The sequence below is a fragment of the Alligator mississippiensis genome, chromosome 1, assembly GCF_030867095.1.
Source record: "Alligator mississippiensis isolate rAllMis1 chromosome 1, rAllMis1, whole genome shotgun sequence".
Taxonomy (NCBI): domain Eukaryota; kingdom Metazoa; phylum Chordata; order Crocodylia; family Alligatoridae; genus Alligator; species Alligator mississippiensis.
In genome coordinates this window covers 433,771,807-433,794,665 of record NC_081824.1, presented here as the reverse complement: position 1 = coordinate 433,794,665, position 22,859 = coordinate 433,771,807, and the positions used below count along the sequence as shown (strand labels likewise).

Below are 22,859 nucleotides of genomic sequence, written 5' to 3'. Positions count from 1 at the left end.
TTAATTTCTGTACATGGATATTTTGTCTGTGTAAATAATTACAAACACACATTTTTATAATTTTGTTGGTTTTTTTTTTAGGATGATCCTCATACTAATTTATTGATTGAAGCCATTAAAAAAGACAGTTTAAGAGAAATGGAACATGAAAGGTAACATCGGAATTGTATGGATCTTTCCATTCCAAATCAGTGTCACTAATTTCCAAGGTGCCCAGGCTCAGAGTTGCTCCCTGTTCTAAGGGAGTAGCCTTGCAATGCACCAAACAGCCTTTAGTTTTGTCTGTTGGACTTGTGAAAGTGTCACAAGATATGCTAGATATGTAAAACAAGTGGGCAGTGTGGGATCTGGTGAACTGAAACAGCTGAAGGAGGGGATGATTTTAAGACCTTACACAAATTCATGTTGTCTCATTGGCTTGCAGCTCAGCCAGGGAAACAACGGAACACTGTTCTGAAGTTTTCCTCTACCTGTTAAATGTTAGTTAGGCAATGATGAAGATGGAGTGCTTACCTTTCATTTAGATGAGACCTGAACACCTGAAGTGGCTGGTGTAGGTTCTTGTTCCCAATCATTCCGTGTCTAGCATTGGGTGTGGGAAGAGGTTCCCTTAGGGTAGAAATAGATGTTGCCAAATGAAGCTGATCAGCTGTTCTGGAAAGTGTCCCAGCACAGCTGATCTGCTTCATTGGGTGAAATGCATCTCCTATCGTCCTGCCTGTTGGTGCTGTGGGACAATAGGCAACATTCTCCCATGGGTTGATGGGCCCGGTCCTGCACACCCTGGGAATTACTGCACAGGGTCAGGCCCCTCAAGCACTGGCAGTGCCTGCCTGGCTTTCCCCACTTACAAGATGTGCCTCTGGGCTCTCTAGGGCATGTCTAGGTAAGTGAGGAAAGTTGAGGTTTCCCCACCTACCAAGGCATGCCCTGAAGATCCTGGGGACGTGTCATGGTCTTGGGCACAGCAGATCTGATTCATCTATTTCCACTCTGAGATTCAAGTGACTGAAGAAGGTTGGAATAAGTTTTTGATATTTCCACATCTATTTTATATGTTCTTTGTCCATTTGTATATTTTAATCTTAAAGGAAAGCCATGGCTGAGAAATACATAATGACAGCTGCTAAATTGATTGCACCAGCAATTGAAACTTCCTTTGCTGTAGGCTATGACTGGTAAGAGACTGTTTTTCTGTTATTCTAGCTATTTTTGTGCTAATCTCTGTCTGTAATCATAAAAAACAAATTCATAAACAGAAGCATACAGTTTAGATTGCATTTTTCAAACAGAGCACCCAAACAATTTTTACTCTGTCTTCATGGCAATGCCATGGGAAGTAAACAGCTGAAATATATCATGAGTTATCCATCCACAACAGAAGAGTTTCATTGTATTACAAACCATAGAATCATGGAGAAATATAAATGTTAGTCACATTGGCGTGCAGTATCTTTATAGGCACTAATTATCTCAGAGGATCATGGCTTCTAATTAACTGTGGGAATCAGTTATACACCCTTTATTTTGCAGACCTGGTGTGATTTCATTTATAGAACTTCTGTGCATAGACCATGTCACATGTTTACACAACAGATATAAAGGCTGATGGGGTAAGAAAGTAGTATCATAGATGTATATGTATGAAGTATAGATATGAACCCCTGGTGTACCATGGTTCTCTGGTGCACTCTTTATGGTTTTTCTTTTAAGGAAAAAAGAAGCTCCCTGTAAGGACAATAATAGTAAGAAAGGTACCTTCTTAAAACATGGTCTCTCTGTTTCTTAAGTTTCTTTGATTGTTTATTCTTTGCTTTTGGAAGTGTTTGCACTTTTTTTTAATCTCTAATATTATTGACAGATAACATGCACTCAGACCATGGACATGTGCTTACAGCCTCAATTCCACCTCACAATTATTTTTTACGGAATGTCCTTACTAAATGAAACAGTTGTTACACAGACGTGAAGGAAACTTGCAGGGGGAGAAGAGCTTCACTTACCTATTCCCCTGCCTATTAAGATAAAAATAAGTTAAACTATATATTATGTATTAATATTTTCAAGTCTTCCCGATCCTACAGCTATGTTTTGTTAATACACCTATCTATAAAAGGAAATAACCACTTACAGTGAAAAACTTTAGTTCACTAAAGCCCACAAGGTGGTGTTTGATGATTAAATATTAGCCATAACCATATTATTTCCTTCTGTTGCTGTTTAAACTTATTGAACCTAAACAACAGTGTTTGGCAAGAAAGAGTTTCTTGTTACATAACTTGTTAACAAGTAAAATCTGGTGTCTCTGTATCTACATGCATGATTGTGATCAAAGTTACAAAAAAACTTGATGTATAAAATGTATTAATGTATTTTATACATTAAGCTATTTTTTTGTAACTTTCAGTTTTTACTTAATTTTCCCTTGTCCTATCCCATAAATGCTAAACACTTGCTATGCATGCATATCCTAAATAGTTTTTTATATAACTACAGACATTAATTTCCTTGTAATATAGTATTGGAAAATTAATGATTATGATTTATGATTAGATACTACTGGTGATTCTTGCCAAAATGACAAGAAACTCTAAATCTAGCTTAACCGACCACTCAAACTTGGTTTTCAACTGCTTTGCATTGATTCATGCTATATTATAGCTAAAGATGTACTGTATTTACTCAAATCTAAGACTGCCCTGAATTTAAGATGACCCCCCCATCATTAGATTCCATATATGGAAAACATATATATTTGTTATAATTTTTCAGGCATAAAATCTAATTATCGAAGGGTTGTCTTGAATTTGTCCTCTTCACTGCTATAACAGGGAAAGTAGTAGGTGGTGTGGGGGTCAGGTAGCCCCCTTGCTCTCTGCCCCTCTGCTTTTCCCTGTAGTCTTCCTGCCCCACCTCCACTGGCATCCCCCCACCCCAGTTCCCCACAGCCTTTGCCTCTCTCCCCCACTCCCCACAATCTCTGCCTCTTCTCCCCCCACTTCCCTCCCTCCATACTGTCAGACCCTGCTTGGGCTCTGAATTGCACGTAACAATAAGGGGGGAAAGGAGCAGGGGGCAAGGGGGCAGAAGCTGCAGAGGACAAGGGAGTGGTGGAGCAGGAGTCTGGTATGGGTCTGACTCTGGTGCTGACCCAGCAGCAGGTGCTTGCCCCCTGTCCCTATGCACACACATTATGCAAGAAGCCTAGCTAATTTGAAACACAAGGGACCAAAAACACTGACTTTGAAATAAACATACCCATATGAATTTGTATATATGTAAATTGCTATGGGTATCTACAGACTTTGTTCATCCAGAATTGATCTTTTTAATTTATTGCTAACTACTGCAAATTTCAGCACAGGTACTCCATAAACATACTTTTGAGGAGCACTTTTATACCTACTTATACATGGTATGAACTGGGTGAATCTACATGAGATGTTTACTGTGAAGCTGACTGATTCGGTCTGTAGTAAATGTTTCAGCGTCTACATGTGCTCCCCTAGGAGATCTAATAAGCTAACTAATAAACTCCACAGCAGGGTAGTATTTACAAGTACTACCCTGCTGTGGAGTTTTTTCACGTGCAGCAGTGCATGTGTAGACACTGACCTGTCTGGCTGGGGCATGAGGATGCTTCAATGCAGTGGCTGTGCTCGTGGCCCTTGTGGCCCAGCCACCCTCTCCATAGCACATTGAGCTAGGTCAGAGCAGTCCTGGGGTGGCAGGTTGACCCTCCTGGGCCCAGCTGCCACCCAAGGCTGCTCTGACCTGGCTTAATGTGCTGCAGTCCAAGCACACATGTAAATGGCATACCTGGGAGCTTCCTGGGAGCAGTTTATTGCTGCCCATTAATGGCACATGTAGACATGCACACTGTGCATAATATTAGACCTGAGCCAAAAGGCTTATGATTTACCATATAGTTCACTGAGCTGGGCCCCAGCAGTCAACAGTGTTTCTGGCCATGGTGACCCCACAGCCCAAAGCTGCTCTCAGTATGTGTGTGTACTCCAAATACCCTTCCCCATAAAGGATCCATATGCTAATTAGTCCCACATGCTAGTCCCCTACTCACACCTGGAACCAGGTGTTCTTGTCACAAGTCCTGGGACCAAAAATGTATATGCAGATGAGGTGCACAGCCGCTTCATGCAGCTCCACACCAGGGAGGGCAGGGCCACACTGGTCACATGCAACAGCCTGAGAAAGGGGGTGACAGAGCCTCTTAGATGTTTGGTGATGTTTGCCAGACATTTAAGGCTAGTGAAGAAATGAGAATCATTGGAAACAGGAAGAAAAATGCTGCTTAGCTGTGGCAGTGAAGAGGAAGTAAAAATGTATTTAATATAATGCTTCACTATGACTTGAAAAAGAATTGGTGCTGAGGGGTACTGAGCACAACGAGCACTATATCTTATTCAGATAGATTGCACTAATCTAGCTTTGTGGTAGGTTCCTATTGATATTTTTGCCTAATATGCACCCTGTGTTTTAGGGACATGCTCAGTGTGCACTGCATTCAGTCAACTTCACAGTTGTGTTGCATGACTGAGTACATGCTGCTTCTGGCACCAATTTAATGATAGGCAGTGTATTTAATGGGGTTTTCCTGTAGGCAACTATAAGACCAAGGGGCTTTTTTTCCCCATGCTGATTGGGGGGGGGGGGGAACCTAGTCTTATATTCAAGTAAATTTTGTACATTTAATCAAATTCCTTGCCTTTAGAGAAATTAAGTAGGGGCAAATATTCTTAAGATTGTAAACTTGATATTGAGATATCTTAAAATGCAATATACTCATCATTAGATTATAATTTGATGATCCTCTATGAGGAACCTTCAGATGTGTCTCCATCCTCTGGTTAAAAAGTGTTAACATTGGCTATCTAGAATAATTGACCTGTTCTCTCATTGCAGATACTTTTGTAGCAATTGCAATGGGTTTTGTTTTCAGTACAATTTCTTTCCAATGATGTCAAGAGTTATCCATAGTCTTTGTGAGAAGTGATTCACGTGCCAAACAAATGATAGCATCTGCCAGGAGTGATGGTGACAAGTTGTTTAACAGTGTTAGCCAAACATATAGTGATAGCAAAGCATGTGGTTTCAGTTTGTAAGGAAAATGGGAAAGATTCCAAAGGCCATACAGAGATGTTCCTTCCATCAGTTTCGTTCCAGACAATCTAGAATAATGTACTGTTTATACAATAAATGAAGGTTCCAGCCCAATCCATCAGTTCTTTCTAGAACAAGGGTATTAAACTTGCTTCTTGGGTCAGATCAGGACCACAGGGCTCCTTGCAGACTGCATCCAGCTCAGGTCACAGGATAACTCTGACAGTAGCAGCTCCAGCTCCTGTCTGGTGCTCACAGTGGCAACAAGGATTCCAGCTCCTGCTCTGTGTCTCATGCCAGAGCTGGAGCTGCTCCACCATTATGTTTCATGATGACATGGCAGCTCTAGCTCTAACACAGAGAACACGATGGCCCCAAATCTGAGTCTGGTATAGGGTATGTGGTGGCAGCAACATCAAGGCCATCAGCTAAGGAGCTGGGACCACAACAGTGGACACCTCTACACATGCAAATGCCCTGGGGTGGGTTTACTGTACAGTAAATTTACTGTAAATTTACTGTAGAGTAAATCCACCCTGGGCAGGTGTCTACACTTGCAAGGAAGCAGGAGCAGACTACTGCCATCAGCAGCGGCTGTGACCAGCAGTCATGTTCTTTGTGTTAGAGCTGGAGCTGCCATGCCAGCATGAAACATATTGGTGACAACAGCTCCAGCTTTGGCTCAGGACATGGAGCAGGAGCTGGAATCCTTGTTGCCACTGTGAGCACCAAAAAGAAGCTAGCGGTGCTGCTGTCAGAGCCATCCTGTGCCCTGGGCTGGATGCAGTCTGCAAGTGGGAACAGATTTGCTGCCCCCTGCCAGCCCTGCACTGGCCCCCTGCAGCAGGCAGGAGGAACTCTAGGCTCCCCCTTGGTGTGAGCCCAGGGACTGGCAGGGAGCACGGGACCAGGAGATTCCTGTCTCCTGGCCCTTGCCCCCAGGAGCTGCCTGCTTCTGAGGAGGGGACAATATCCCCCTACTCCAGCAGCAGGGAGCTCCCAGCCCCCTCTCCACGATCACAGAGCTGGGGCTGGGAGATAAGAATCCCAGCCCCTGCTCTGCAGTCATAGAATGGGGACTGGGAGCTCCTTGCTGCTGGGGCAAGGGGACATGTCCCTGCCCAGGCTCCAGTGGTGTAGCCTGCCCTGGCAGCAGGCAGCTCCCAGGGGCAAGAAGCAATTTCCCACCCCCTGCTGCCTGGCTGGCCCGGAGCACGTTTGCTCCCAGTTGGCCATCTACATGTGCCATGCTGCACAGTAATCACTCTTGAGTAAATTTGCTATTTGTATTTACAGGTAGCAAATTTACTCAGGATTCGAGCAGATAACTACGCAGTAAGCATCACTGTTTATATGTGAAGACACTTACTGCGCAGTCATTTGCTCTAATCTCGAGTAAAGTGTTTCATGTAGATGCGCCCAGTAACAAGAAGTGAATCAGCCAGAGGGCACCCAGGGTTATGTCAGTCCTCACTCACCCTCCTGCCACCAATTGTCATGTCCACTGGACCTCAGGGCCCCAGATTCTGTGGCAGGCCTCCTCCCCTGCTCCCTGAGTTCCCACTAGCCTGGCAGGCCAGATACAGCAGCTCCGCAGGCCATGTTTGACATCCCTGTTTTAGAATGTACCATATCAAATCCAGAAACAGAGTTGACGGGAAGAGAATACCTTAACATGCAGAAAGCAATAACTGTCTTGCTCCATGTTGGCTTTCTTTTCCTGGTACCCCTGAATCAAAAGTAATTAAAGAATTACCTGAGGGATAAGCAGGAAGTCCATCATGGATTTGGTAATTTAGGCCAAAGCCACCTCTGCCACCACTACATTGAGTTCTGGAAATGACAGTGTCACATCCAAGAGTGGTTGAACTGAAATCAGGAGGCTTTTTTCCCCCCCTAAAGACAGCCATTCTGAATGCTGAAAGATGTTAAAATGCACTGTCCACCTTGAGCATTACTGTGGTGTGGCTAAATCTGCAATGATGTTTGAAAGTTTCTTTGAGATTTTAATTTCTCTTTTACTTATATGAGAGAGGATATATACTCTTGCATATGCCACGAAAGTTCAGGGTTGTGTGTACCACTTCTAATTTATAATAATATATTTAAGTAGTTTTAAGGTTTATGACATGGTAAAACCTAGGGAACAAATTATAGATATGTCGTGAGTCTGTACTATTTTGCTGCAACCTGATCTTTTATAGAATTAAAAAAAATTCTGGCTGCTTACAGAATGGAGCCAGCATCATTCAGGATCTATTTAGGTCAATTTCTGAGATCATTGTCATGAGATTTCTAAGCAATTGAAAATAACATGCTACTTATATGGAGAACCTTAAAAACAAACTAAAGATAGCACTTTTCAAGTAGGTAATGAAAGAAATTATTCTGTAAACATTTTTTTATTTGTGGTGACACTCATGTCTGCAATGAAGATGTAACTAAACTAGCAGACCAATTCCCTCTAGATAGCAAAAATGATCATCTTGGAAAGTAACATAAATGCAGATATATTTTATCTTTTTGGGTTTTTTTTTGGATTCCTTTCTGTTGTAGGTGTGTTGAAGTAGTAAAAGCTTCCCACTATGTAGAGTTAGCCAATGATCTTGAAATAAATAAAGCAATTACGTATTTGAGGCAAAAGGACTTCAACCAGGTACAGTACTCTTTTATGTTATTTTTCTGAATATTGTATATGGCATTTCAAGTAATGGTTAAACTCCAGCACAAGCCTCCTTTATGATTGCTTAGAATCTTGATAGAAGTCTGGGTGATTTTTATTAGAATAATCCTGCAAAAACATGAATAATAATATGGGGTGGCTTTTATCTAAATATAATTTGCATATTGAAGAAGGTAATAGGAGATCAGAAAATGTGCAGATGCACTTGATATTGTAATCAATTATTCTCTTTTTCCATTTCCTACCTATATACTCAAATATCAACTGTTATACTGTAGTCTGTGCTAGAATCACTGTTCATGATAGTTCTACAAAAGGGCAGACTTGAGAAAAAGAATTTTGAGCAATGAACACTGCCAAGTTCATTTAGGAGGAATGCGAACTCACTTTTCCCAGATAGATAAATAGATATAGAAGCCTTACCTATACACAAAGTAGCACTGATTTAACTCAAGTTGATTTTTAAAATCATTTGGTTAAACTGGTACAAAATCTTGCCTGGACAATCGTACCCAAACCTGATTTATTTAGATTTAGCTGGATGCTGTAAGGAATTAGTATAAACTAAATATAAGACAGGCTTAAATGGACATAAGTATCCTCAAATAATTTGAAAACCCAGTGCCTTGCACATGTTTTCTATGCCCTATAAGTGAAGCTTACCTTAACAGAGATAGGATGGATCACTATCATTTAGTGCTGACACTGGCTTGATGTGTGGTCTACATGTGGATGCTTAGAAGCCGGTGAGAAAGATCATCCAGTGGGGGCATTTCCACTTGTGTATAAATTATACTGCATCTTTTGTGATGCTTCAGGACTGACTGCCTTTTTGGAATGAGGAAAGATTTTTCCTGTGGAACCAGATCAGCATGAGCTCTTGGAGGGGGAGGTTATAGTCATTGCAGCATCAGTAGAGTATGGGTAATCCAAGAGCAATCATTGGTTTACTGCAGTTTGCAATTCTGTCCTATGCAGTTGTTAGTTATGAGTGCTGCTTACATCTGTCATTGTTTTACTTCCTTCACCTGTATGCCCTACTCAGTCTCTTGTTCTGTGCGATACTTTTGTAGATCTTTCCATCTGCTATATAAATTTCTTTATGCTTTCAGTATCTTGCTTGTAAGGTTAGTTGAACTGTAGTTTTTAAAATGTTGTCCTTACTTTCTTTTCAACATTGTTTCTTTCATTCTGTTGCTTACATTTTGTTTAATGCTGTAAGTATGAGGAGGTAGGTACAGTACTAAAATCTCACATTTAATCTTTATCTTTAGTCCAAGTACTTTCCTTAGTACATATATAATAACAAGAACTTAGAAAATAAATCACTACTTCTACTAGAAATCTGAATATTTAGTTGTTTCGTTTGTAAACATGTAGTTTTATTTAACAGGTGACACACATTGATTGGCCCTAGAAGAACTATTTCAGGAGTGTAGCATTTTTCATTTAAAATTTTAGGGTATTTTTTAGTATTCATATAATTATCATAATATGAAGGATGTGTGTGTGTGTATATGTAACTTCCATCTCTTCCCATAAAACTGAGTTACTAAAATAAAATGATTCTATATTTAAAAACATTTTATTTTTGTGCTCTGAAGTACTACTGATGGTGGCGACTTACCTTTGTCCCTCTGCAGCACATCTTACATTTTCTGATCTCTAATATTTTTTTCCTTTTGGAAATACTTGTAGTCTCCCTGATTACCATTCCTCCAGTACTTCATTGGGCTGCATGTGCAGTATACATGCATATATTCATCTGCTATAGTAAAAGGATATTCACAGCGGTGCAATATTTACCTTACAGAATAGCTTCTATCACTTCTGTCGATCCACAGTACAAAAACTCCCAGGAAAGATTTTGGTCCTGAGTCTCTTTTTGGTACATACTGTTAGGTGGGCCATCGGGATAACTATCTGTTGAGCTTCAAAACTTAACTTTTCACCAGTTGTTGTGGAGGCTTTGTTTGGTTGTTTTTTTGCCCTGACACACATTTTCACTGAAAAATGAAGTGGTGCAGAACCATGTAAGATATGAGGCATGTGCTTGAAACAGATGGGAGATGTCTAATACAGCAATGTCTTGCATCCTCATTGGGTTGATGGTGTTCTCTGCTGATCATCTGTCAGGACATTTTGAGACTGGCATATTATTTGAAAATAACCTTTGTGCATTACAGGTATTTTGAATGTTTTATTAAAGACAATTTTGGCATACAGTTTTAAGGCAGAGCACTGGAATTTAGTGGTGCAAGTTGTGTTAACATCGTTGAGCGTCCATACCCTAGGTCAGGCATACTATTGCATTTAACTTGTTATGCAGCACTTTCAAACATACTTTCAACCTGCTTTTAAGCTTAACCTGGGTGTAGTAGAATCCCATAATAAAGACTGAAATGAACAATTCCTTAGTTTGATTTTTGTGTTCAGTAGATTCTTATCCTGAGGCTATAAGAATAGTGAAATTTCCAAACTAGGCATATATACAGAAACAGCATCTCACCGTAAAGGACAGAATGATCATTACTACCAAGACATTTTAATGCCAAAGTATGTCATAGTTTTAATAAACTCAAGTGATCTGTGGCATTCTTAACCAGTATCTGCATGGTCTCAAAGTATACTAACCCCGCTTTTTCCTTTGGCAACAAAAAATTTACTTGCACTTTAATCTTTACAGCGAAAGATGCCAAAGAAGAAGTCACACAAACCAAGGAATGGCATTTTGATTTATATAGCTGAAAGCTCACTGAGGGTATGGACATACTTGCATTTGGAGCCATTATAAAAGGGCAGCAGCTGTTATGTTCTAATTATTATGTGTGGACAAGCTGGGAATGATAAAGTGGTGCTACTCGAGCTTTAACACTGGATGCATTGTGCCTGGCTTGTCTGTGCATAACAATTAGAACCTAATCACTGTTGCCCTTTTGAAATACAGAGACATGGTAGGAAAATATTCATGATTGGAGTATTGTCCTGGATGTGTATAGCTTGTTCAGAGAAGGATGGCGGGGTGGGGAAACGGAGAAGGTGTTGCACTATAATTTAAAGGTGATGTGTATGTGTTCTGAAGTGCAGTATGAAGTGGAAGGTAGGCTGATTGAGAGCAACAGGGGGGATGTCATGTTGGGTGTCTGCTACAGACCACCGAGCCAGGAGGAAGAGGTGGACAGGACCTTCTTTAAACAACTGACAAACTTCCAGATTTCAGGACCTGGTTCTCATGGAAGACTTTTATTACTGAGACACCTGCTAGGAGGAAGACAGCAGTGTAGTAGTAGTCCAGCAAATTCCTGGAGTGTGTTTGGGGTAATTTTTTTAAACAGATGCAGTGGCTGGATTACATGCATAGAGCAGTGGCTGGATTACATGACTTTGGGCATGTCTCCATGAGACACTTACTGAGCAGCAGTCTAATAACACTGCACAGTGGTGTGCCAGTCAGAAACTGTGCTAATATGCTGCTGCGCAGTGTTATTAGGCTACTGCACGGTAAGCATCACAAAAAAATTGTGTGCTGGTGCTACTATCTAGTAACTAGTTACTGAACATTTAGTTAGTACTTCATTAAGCAAGTACTAAACTAAATGCATGGTAACTGCTGCACATTAATGAACATATAGATGCACCCCTTGTGAGGTCCTACTTTCCTATGCAGAGATGTGGGGCAGAAAATTTTTCGGAAAATTTTCCAGTGCTTTATTTTTCCATGGAAAATGTTTCATTTCTAAAAAATCATTGTTTCATAAAATTCATTAGCAACAATGAATGGATGCCAGTACAATATTAGGCAAGCTTAGCAGTTTCAAAGTTGTAATTAATGTTTTCAGGTGATTATCCCTAGGAAATGTGTGATAGAGTACATATATGTTTTATTGATTTGTAAACAGGAGGGTAAACATAATCACATAACTTGATTTTTGGTTTGGATTATTATGAATTCACCTAATTGGCTGTGCAGGTCAAATCAAAACCAAAGCTAAAATTTGTATTTCATCTCAGACTGCAAGTGAAAGCAAAATCAAAACTAAAACTGCAATTATGTTTTGTTTCACTTTCAGTTCAGCAAACACACACAGCAGTATCTCATTTCTTTTCTTGAGTTGGGGAAGTTGGAAGTGTTTACATAAGATCTGTTAGTTTTTTTAGTGCTTTTGGTTTCAAGTAGTAATAATAATGCCTAATCAGAACAAAACTAGTGTGTGACATCATTATAGTGAAGTTCAAGCCATTGAAGGTAGGAAAAAAGTTGGTAGAGATAATACTGTGGGCAGGAGTATGCTAACAATACATCAATAATGAAGAAACATTTAATAACATGTAGAAACTGTCCTAATACAACAAAGTGGTAGAACAACATCATCTGAGAAAAGTCTACTTCAGGAATCCTATGTAAGTAAACAAATTAATATGTTAAACAACATACAGCATAGACTAGCATCTATATTGTTTTAAAACATTATAATTTCAAAAATTGTTAATGCAACTCTGGACTATTATTTATTTCTATATTTATTTCTTTAAAATATTTGTATCCTACTTTTCTGCTTGCACTAAGCACCCAAAATGGCTTAAGCTTAACAGTATATATTTTTTAATTACATTATAGATAAATAGTTAACTATTTCAACTCAGCAGAGCGAACTTAGTCTTCTGACTGATGGCAGAGGCCAGACATTATACTTCCTTTTGGCTCTGCAGTCCCAGGGCAGCTAAGCAGCAGTGTTCTTTCTGGCAAGGAGGGGGGAAGCAAGCTCTCTGACGCTTCTCCTTATGATGGATGAGGCCAAATTAGAATAGGCTAAAATAAAAATCTTTCCCACCTTTTGTTGCAGAAATTCAGTAGCTCAAGTGAAATAGCAGATTTGCAAAAAACAGAAAATGAAAATATTGAACTGCCAGGTCTGGGGGAATAAGAAGCAGGAATCCTTGCTTTCAAGATCACTGTCACCAGATATGCGATTCATCATGAGTAGCTGTTCAAGACAGTCCAGCTTTTTATCAAGCTTTGTGGACAACATATCAAACAAAGGTCAAGAAAAAGCAGCTGAGACATTAGCTTGAGCTATATTTGCAAGTGGTACACCTCTTTCCGTAACTGAACATCAATACTGGAAGGAACATTTCAAACTAATTCACCAATCATATAAGTTACTGTCACATTATCACGTATCACATTCTCTCTTAGATAGAAAGTATAACAGAGTTCAAACAATGGTTATTCAAAGGATTTGTCAAGCAGAATCACTGACTCTGATGTCAGATGGATGGACTGATAAACAAGGAAATCCTTAATTGAACATTGTTAGCAACACCTGAACCAATATTTCTGAAAGCAATTGCTCCCAAATCTTCTTGTTATACAGGTGAATACATAGCCAAATTACTGAGTCCCTCCAGGGTACAAGCCCTTGTAACTGATAATGCGAATAACATGAATGCTACATGGTAAATATTAAAGGCAAAGTATCCTCATTTAATAGTATTTGGCTGTCTTGCTCATGGGTTGAATCTTCTGGCAAAGGATATAGTAAGCATGAATACAGTGAAGACAATATTGGCAAACTGCAGAGCGACTGTGAAGGCATTCAACAATCATCATGGTGCTAATCAGACTTCGAAGAAATTACAGAAAGTGAAGCAGGGGAAGGAAAGTGCACTTTTATTGCCAGGAGAACTAGATAGGGCTTGGCTACAAAGTGTTTACATAGTTTGCTACACACAAAGAACTGTTTGCAGTGTGCTTCAATAGATGATATAGTATCCCAGATTATTCCCTTGAACATTGGGAAGCAGATTCTCAACAAGAATGTGTTCTGGGTTCAAGTTCAAAGAGCATTCAGGTTGCTACTTCAAGTTTCTAGATAGCCACTGAAACTGGTAAGAGATACACCAGCCTTTCAAATATTTCAGACATATTCAGACAATTGAATGAAAATCTAATTGAGCTTTTTCCTTCTTTACCTCTATCCAACAAAGTAGTAGTAGTAAAACAAATGCTTACTAAGAGATCTGAGTTTTGCTCTCATCCAGTTCATCTGGCAGCAAAACTTTTTGATCCTCAACACAGAGGACATTAATCAGAAGATGAATTATCTACTGCTCTCGATACAATTATGGAAGTATCTAAGAATGTCCCCAGCATTGACGAAATAGCCATGATGACAGACATTGTTGAGTACCATGCAAAAGAAAAACGTTGGAACAGAGACATCATTTGGCGGGCAGCAGAGAATACGTCTCCTCTCGCGTGGTAGTAGGGATACTGTAACACCCGACTGCTGTCCAGGATTGCTTTAAGGATCCTAAGCATTCCACCAACAGCAGCTTCTTGTGAACGGAACTGGAAGGATTTCAGCTCAATCAAGACAAAAAGGAATGGGCTAATAGATGAATGCACCACTAAGCTTGTTTCTATTTCTCAAAATCTCTTGCTTCTGGAGAATCAGTCAGAAGCACAATTAGTGAAGAAGATGCAGTGTGATGATAAATGGCCCTTGCCCATAGACACATCACTAAAACCATCCTTTAGTGAAAGAGAATGTGGTTCAAGTAGTTCTGAATCAGATTTGCCTCAGTCTGATTCAGAAATGGAACTAATAATCAGTGCAAGTGATTCTACAGATAGTGACAGTGAAACTGGAGGTGCCACAATGACTTCAGTGGAAGAGAGTTAAACTCTGTTGAAGTAGATGAGTGGACGACCATGGCATATCATGCACAGTTCTTTGGGTGTGCTAAAATTAGTGTGTCAGCAGTTTTCAGGGCCTTCTTTTTTCCCTTAAATTTAAACAAATAATTTAAGGGAAGTACATGCTATTGTGTATTGTTGTTACATTTTTACAAGTATTCCAATAAAAATAATTTCTTTCCACATAAAGGTTTGAATTAGTTTGAATATAATGTTTAAATCACATTAAGTGTGCTATACTTAATTTTTTTCCTAATCAAATATTTCAGTTCAAATACTTGTGGCTATTGAGACATAAAATTAACATGGGAGTACTTTTTTAGTTTTGTTTAATAAATAAATAAACATGCTAAATCAGATCATGCTGTATTTAGGGCATTGGAAAATGTTCCAATTCAAAATTTTCCAGAAAACCCACCTCTCTGTTCCTATGATCCTATCTACACACACACATATCTGTAACTTGGTCCCATTTAACTGAGTTATACAGCTTGAGCTTGAAGAAACAATATTTATGAGTAAAATATCTTGGACCCATTAGACAATACCTGGTGAGTCTAGAGGACCAATTCTTTCTTGCCAAAATATATAGCAAGTAGCAAAATCTTTGTAGATGAAGTCTTTAGCTTCAAAGCCCATAAATCTGAATCCATATACCTTTGAAATTCTTTTTCTTAATTCTGAAATTGGAGTATTTCTTTTAATTAGTTCTGCATAATTAGAACAATGTTCTTTGTAGTAGCTTCTGCTTGCTACATAGTTTACTAGGGAGCTAACTTCAGTTAGCCACATATATTTCATGTGTTCTCTTACACCTCATTAAGAAAGCAATGTATTTTTTGTAGAGTAACTGTAAACCAGTATGTATGTAGAGAGGCAGTTAGCAGTGTTGGTTTGAAGTCAGGTAGGGCACCCAGAAGGTAGGGTAGGATGACGCTTTAGAGACTAACTCATTTAGAGGGGCATGGGCTTCCATAAACAATGGCCTACATTACCTATGAAAGCTCATGCCTCTCTGATACAGGCTGTCACTTATGAAAGTTTATGCCTCTCTGAACCAACTCTAGGGCTGCTGATGGACATGGAAAAATTGCTTTACTGGAAGAGGTAGCCAGTTAGTTCAACCTGGCTCCACAATGTGTGTATTGATCGGACACTTCAGCACGGCTTTTTGGAGCTTTTATCTAATAGCTGTTCAATCACCTATTAGATAAAATCACCAAAAAAAGTCCAGCTGAAGCACCCAATCTGTACAGACACTGGGCAAACTGGGTTGAACTAACATAGTGCCTCTTCTAAGTATGTGCTGAGCGCAGTGCAAGGGCATGCTGAGTTTAATTTAAAGTGCTAAAGGGGTGGGGGGGAGTTATGTCTGTAAGCAGCCCAGGGTTCTACCCTGCCTTACCTTCAATATATAGGTTAGTAATTTAAAGGTGTTTTTTTGTCTTGGCATTTCCACTTATAACATCATGCATTCACCATTCACATTACTATGATAAGTATAACTATATTGGCAGGGTAAGAAGGCTCAGTAATTATCAGTAGTTGGCTTAAGTGAAGTTGTTACATTTGCACTGATGTAACAGAGAGCAGAAACTGGGTCCAGTATATCCAGTATATTAATGTTGTATGTAATTATATGAACTTTCGCATGTGGGGGGGCAGGGGAAGTTACTATTTTTTAAAAAAAGTACAAGTTATCAAATATTTTGCAGTGAAAATTTTTATGCAATTACTGCATAGAAATTAATTAGGAATCCAAGCTTTAAATAGTAATTTTGGATACTTATTACTGTGTAAGTGTATTCATTTTCTTTGTTTTTTTCTGACAATGCTATAAGTATGTCACAATATAAGTCATTTGCTTGTGAATTATTTCTAGGCTGTGGAAACCTTAAAAATGTTTGAAAAAAAGGATAGCAGAGTGAAAAGTGCAGCTGCCACAAATCTTGCATTCCTTTATTATTTGGTAAGTTGTTTGCTTGTTTTGTTGTTGTTGTTGTGCTTTAAAAATAATATGAGCTGACAACAGAGAAAATTGATCTAATGCCTGTATAATGTGCATCTCTCTGTAGAAGTTCTATATTAAGTAGACACAATGCTAAGACAGACCCCCTTTCCTGTAGGTATCAGCAGTTTGGCTCTGTAAAAAAAAAATTGCTTTTGCCATCTGAAGGAGGAATTAGATTGGCCCAGATCCATGTGTATGTTTATCCGAGACTTCAGTACCAAGTCTAAAATTTACATTCTCAAAACCCCAACTCGGGTGCTGCCTAACCATGGTGGCACTGAAAAACCTTATTGCTTAAGTTTTTTACATTAAAATTCCACAGGCATCTAAAGTTCTGCTTCTGAGTGCACTTAGAAGCACCTCAGTTTTGACATAATTGCTGAGCAGCAGGACTGGCTGCCAGTCCTGTGCATGAAGGAGTTCAAACTCACATCTTTCACAACAGTCTCTTAATCATCAAGTAGTAGGAGCAGTCTCCATGTATTATATTGGAACTTTTTATGGTTCGTGGAATACCAGAAAGTTAGAACAAGAGTAAGCAGGATTGTGTAACTCAATGTTTAAAGCAGTTAATTACACATTTTTGGGGGCAGGGATACCAGTCCCAGCAAAATATTTTATCCATTAATTGTTTAATATAAAATACATAAGTTTTTTATATATTTTATAGTTTTTCCTTGGAACATAGGATGGAATGGGTCCTGGATCGTAGAGTTTAATTCACTGCTCTTACAGACCACCACACTGTATAATTCCTTACAGAATGTATGAAGTTGCATCTTGGGCACCTGGCAGATGTTACATTTATGACAAGATTAGCTTGTCTTTCTTGAATATAAATGACTGGAACTGAATAGAGCAGGGTGTCAAAGATCCAACTCATAGTGCTGCCTGTGGGTCTTAGACTGGCATATGGCAGTGCATGCAGCATATCCTGTGCATGTGGCATATTCTGGACTATCTGTGCATGTAGCACATGCCAATCCTGGTCTTGGTCCTGCGCACTGAGCATGAAGCTGGTCTGGCACACATTGCATGTGGCATAGTCCACCTGGCTGGATGCACATGCAGTGCATATGGGGCCTGTCTGCACTGTGTGCACAGATGACTGGAGGCCACTGACACTAAACTGTGATGAAATGTAATAGTATAAAGTCTGATAGTGTGCACTAGTCCTAATAAGAATTTCTGCTGTAAACTGAGAGCTAATCATTTAGAAATGAACTAATCATTTGGCTATGAGCCACCAACACAAAACAGCTTTAAACAAGGCAGATTTTATTCAAATTTGATGCATCAGGCAAGGTATTTCCAGTAACAACAGGGAAACACTAATGCCAGTCAGTGAAAACTCTGCCAGGGGTATCGTACTCATCAGGCCCCACAAGGTTTGTCCACAGGCTGGATCAATCCCATAGACAGGCGCTGCACACCACATGCACCATGGGCCAGCCCCACGCACCACATGCAGTGCACACATTGGCTCCAAATTCCAGACATTCTGGTGTGCCAGGTTCTAGACTATGGGCTGCATAGGTCCCAGTGCTGACAATCAGAAGCTTTTTGGCAGTGGGATGATGGAGCATGCCACATGTTCAACTTATGGTGTAATTTTATGACACCATAAATTTGATTCATATGTGACATGTTGCTATTTATGGTGCAGTTAACACACTACCCTTGCCATACATGTAATGTGCCAGGGGTCTAAGAAACCTTCCTGCAGCCATTTTCAACATTATCCATAGTTGTCCTTCTTTTAGCCAGTTCTATACCCAGTTTACAACCCCTGTAATGCCCCCAGTGTTCTTCATTTGACCTTTAATTTCCAGTGTGACACCATATTAAATGCTTTACTGAAGTAGATTTACTGCATTTCCTTTTTCTAAAAATGTTATCTCATCAAAGAAAGATTTGCATCAGGGACTGGAACCCAGGACACTCTCTCCCAGGTGAAATGCACTAATCAATGTGGTCAGTAAGCTACAGAGTTATTCTCCCTCTTGTTCTCTCTTTTTGGCCCAATGTATGACCTCTACCTGATTCAAGAAGTCTACGGGCCAACGAGAGGCAAAGCGCTGCTCGACCTGGTACTGGCTACTGGGGATGACCTAGTTGGCGACCTAGTGATCGATGGGAAGCTGGGTGACAGCGACCACGAGCTGATCACCTTCACCATCCGCCAAAAAGCTGGCAAGTCAGTCAGCAACACGGAAGTCCTGGACTTCAGGAAAGCCGACTTTGACAAGCTCAGGAGGCTTGTCAGTGAGGCCCTAAGGGACCATGACCACGGGGAGAGGGGAGTTCAAGAAGAGTGGTTGCTCCTCAAGGGAGCGATCCTCAATGCACAAACTAAGTCTATTCCATCTCGGAGGAAAGGCAGCAAGAGGGCACAGCAGCCCCCCTGGCTCTCCAGGGACCTAGCAGACCTCCTGAGGCTAAAAAGAAAGGCCTACAAAGGATGGAGGATGGGAGTCACCTCCAAGGAGGATTATTCTGCACTGGTCCGGTCCTGTAGGGAGCATACCAGGAAAGCCAAGGCTGCAACTGAACTCCAACTAGCTTTGAGCACCAAGGACAATAATAAGACCTTTTTCAGATATGTGGGGAGCTGGAGGAAAAGCAGGGGCAACGTTGGACCCCTGCTGAACCAGATGGGGCAACTGACAACTAATGCCCAGGAAAAAGCCAACCTATTAAATAGGTACATTGCGTCAGTCTTTCATCAGTCCCATGGGATGCCCATGCCCGCTACGGGACAGGGAAGTCCGGGTGAGGGTGATCCCCTGCCCTCCATTGATGCTGACTTCGTGAAGGAACACCTTGAGAAGCTGGATACCTTCAAGTCAGCCGGCCCTGACAATCTTCACCCCAGGGTACTCAAAGGAGCTGGTGAGCATCATAGCCCAGCCTCTAGGACGGACCTTTGAAAACTCTTGGCGCTCTGGTGTAGTGCCTGAAGACTGGAAGAAGGCCAATGTGGTGCCTATCTTCAAGAAAGGGAGGAAAGTGGATCTGGCTAACTATAGGCCTATTAGCCTGACTTCTATCCCGGGGAAGATCTTAGAAAAGTTTATTAAAGAGGCCATCCTTAATGGACTGGCCGACGCCAACATCTTAAGGGATAGCCAGCACGGGTTTGTTGCGGGTAGGTCTTGCTTGACCAATCTCATTTCCTTCTACGACCAGGTGACCTATCACCTAGACAAGGGAGAAGAGATTGATGTCATATATCTTGACTTCAAAAAAGCGTTCGATCTGGTTTCCCATGATCACCTCTTGGTGAAACTGGCCAATTGTTGCCTTGGGTCCTCCATGATCCACTGGCTGGAAAATTGGCTCCGGGGTCGGACCCAGAGGGTAGTAATTGATGGAAGTCACTCATCATGGTGTCCTGTGACCAGTGGGGTCCCCCAAGGCTCTGTCCTTGGACCCATACTGTTCAACATTTTCATTAATGATGTGGACACTGGAGTCAGAAGCAGACTGGCCAAGTTCGCCGATGACACCAAACTTTGGGGCAAAGCATCCACACCAGAAGTCAGACGGGTGATCCAGGCTGACCTGGACAGGCTCAGCAAGTGGGCGGACGAGAATCTGATGGTGTTCAACGCCGATAAATGCAAGGTTCTCCACCTTGGGAAGAAAAACCCGCAGCATCCTTATAGGCTCGGCAGTGCTATGTTGGCTAGGACTATGGAAGAAAGAGACTTGGGGGTCATCATTGACCACAAGATGAACATGAGCCTGCAGTGCGATGCTGCGGCTAGTAAAGCGAGCAAAACGCTGGCTTGCATCCATAGATGCTTCTCAAGCAAATCCCAGGACGTCATTCTCCCCTTGTACTCGGCCTTAGTGAGGCTTCAGCTGGAGTACTGTGTCCAGTTTTGGGCTCCACAATTCAAAAAGGATGTGGAGAAGCTTGAGAGAGTCCAGAGAAGAGCCACGCGCATGATCAGAGGTCAGGGAAGCAGACCCTACGATGACAGGCTGAGAGCCCTGGGGCTCTTTAGCCTGGAAAAGCGCAGGCTCAGGGGTGATCTGATGGCCACCTATAAGTTTATCAGGGGTGACCACCAGTATCTGGGGGAACGTTTGTTCACCAGAGCACCCCAAGGGATGACGACTAGGTCAAATGGTCATAAACTACTACAAGACCATTTCAGGCTGGACATAAGGAAGAATTTCTTTACTGTCCGAGCCCCCAAAGTCTGGAACAGCCTGCCACCGGAGGTGGTTCAAGCGCCTACATTGAACACCTTCAAGAGCAAACTGGATGCTTATCTTGCTGGGATCTTATGACCCCAGCTAACTTCCTGCCCTTTGGGCAGGGGGCTGGACTCGATGATCTTCCGAGGTCCGTTCCAGCCCTAATGTCTATGAAAGTCTATGAAAGTGTCTTTAAGTATTCCATCAAAAATGGAGCAGCTTCAACAAGGGTGATTCAGAGCAACCCTGTGACCCAACCCCGGAATGGAAGTTAGAGGATCTCTTGATGCAGGAAGAGTTTGTTTGTTGGTGGAACCCCACGAGGCAGAGGAGGGAATTGATCTCTTGCATAAAAGTTCTCAGGGCTGTGCCTTGCACTCCAATATAACCTAATGTGTTGTGGTATCCAGAGCCCTCTGTGGACCTGGATCTGAGCCTCTGCTGGGGGATGAGAAGCTCTTCCCTCAAATGAATATGGTAAATTATGTAATGTTCATGATGCTCTTTAAACTTCTATAAGCTAAGTATTCTTATACCTTGGCTTGCTGTTCTCATTGAGCAATCTGAATGAATACAACTGGTTTCCTGGCCTGGCAGCTGCTCCTTGCTTCCTGTTGGGCTCACTTGTGCTTTTCCCTCCCTGCTGTTTTCAGGGTTTCATTTGCCTGCATGAAGGTAACAGGGCTGGGATCTCACCTGTAACTCCCTTAGCTGGAGTTGGAGAGGAGGCAGTGATGGAGTGGCATTTGGAATACTGCTGCCTGCTCTGCAGTTGGATTTAATAATTAGTTGTTACATAGAGTTTAAAATAAATTCAGCATTTTTTGAAGATTTAAAAAGATTTTAAAAGATTTATCTCCTGTCATTTATTCCCTAACAACATACATTCAGCATTGAAAGCAAGGGAGAGAAACAGGATGACAAAATAGGCTTTACCCTGTGATCTGACGAAAGTAATCTGTTTTCTCCAAGTGCATAAAAAATGTTGTTAGGGCTGAAGTCCAAAAAACATTTCAATTTTTTTTCTGATTACCATTATAGTTCTTTTAAGAGAGATGGGTCAGATCCAAATAAATTTCTCACTGACAAATAGCTAATACACTATTTGTGTTTCATTTATGTAGGAGAATGAATTGACACAAGCAACTAACTATGCAGATTTAGCTGTGAATTCTGATAGATACAATCCATCAGCTCTTACTAATAAAGGAAATACTGTTTTTGCAAGTGGAGACTATGAAAAAGCAGCTGAGTTCTATAAGGAAGCTCTAAGAAATGATTCCTCATGCACCGAAGCACTTTACAATCTTGGTAAGCTAAAGCTGACTCTTGCAGTTTTGAGTTCTTGATTTTCAAACTCTTCCTTTTTAGAAATGTACATTGAAATGAGAATACACTCTGTCATTTCCACTGTTCTGTTAATTCTTATGCTTAGTGATTTAAGGTAGTAACAGTGTCTTCTGTGCTTCCCATTTCTTCCACGATAAAACTGCACCAATATTATCCTGTGTTGTTAGACATGAATGTTGGTAAACACTTTACCAACACGAAAATTGGTATAAGATCTGTCTACTCTTGCCTATTAAAATGTAAATGTTGAATGGTAATACTCCACCAAATTTTACCCTTTCTGACTCCTGACTTTTCCATGTTAAAGAATTGGGATTATGTATAGCTTTGAGCCTTGATTAAAATCATGACCTTTACCCTTAATCAGCTGTGGTTCATTCAAGCCATGCTTCCTGGAAAGGACTATCAGCGTGGTTCTCAAGCAGCTACCATAGTAAATCTATCCTCCACTCAGAGGCTGAGACGGGAATAAGAGTAGAAGATATTATTTTATATTTACCTTTACCAGTGATATAGCTTCCTCTTTAAAAATTATGTCTGTGTATATCTTGTTGTTTTGTCAAAGATCTGTATGAAAAAAGCTAAATTCCAGACATTCTGAATGTGACTGACAAACTGAATACACAAGCAAAGGTTGTAGTTAACTCTTCAAAAATTGCTGCCAAATGTACAGCTTGAACAAATTGAAAACAAGGGAAAAAAATTGTTTCAGGCATTACCTATTAAAATAATTTAGGTGTAAAATTCAGACAGAAGTATAATGACATTGATAGCATCCCTAGGAT

General features: G+C 40.7%; 1 protein-coding gene across 4 annotated transcripts in view; it reads left to right on the top strand.

Moving 5' to 3' along the window:
- IFT88 (intraflagellar transport 88) overlaps positions 1 to 22,859 on the top strand; it is a 131,837-nt gene that overhangs the window by 73,589 nt on the left and 35,389 nt on the right. For 3 of the 4 annotated variants that reach the window (XM_019481967.2, XM_019481968.2, XM_059720599.1), the window contains 6 exons: positions 82 to 152; positions 1,092 to 1,178; positions 7,678 to 7,777; positions 10,491 to 10,565; positions 16,387 to 16,473; positions 21,849 to 22,035. In XM_019481967.2, coding sequence (XP_019337512.1) covers positions 82 to 152; positions 1,092 to 1,178; positions 7,678 to 7,777; positions 10,491 to 10,565; positions 16,387 to 16,473; positions 21,849 to 22,035 — 607 coding nt within the window. The remainder of the gene's footprint in view (positions 1 to 81; positions 153 to 1,091; positions 1,179 to 7,677; positions 7,778 to 10,490; positions 10,566 to 16,386; positions 16,474 to 21,848; positions 22,036 to 22,859) is intronic. The other variant, XM_019481969.2, reaches the window with a different exon arrangement.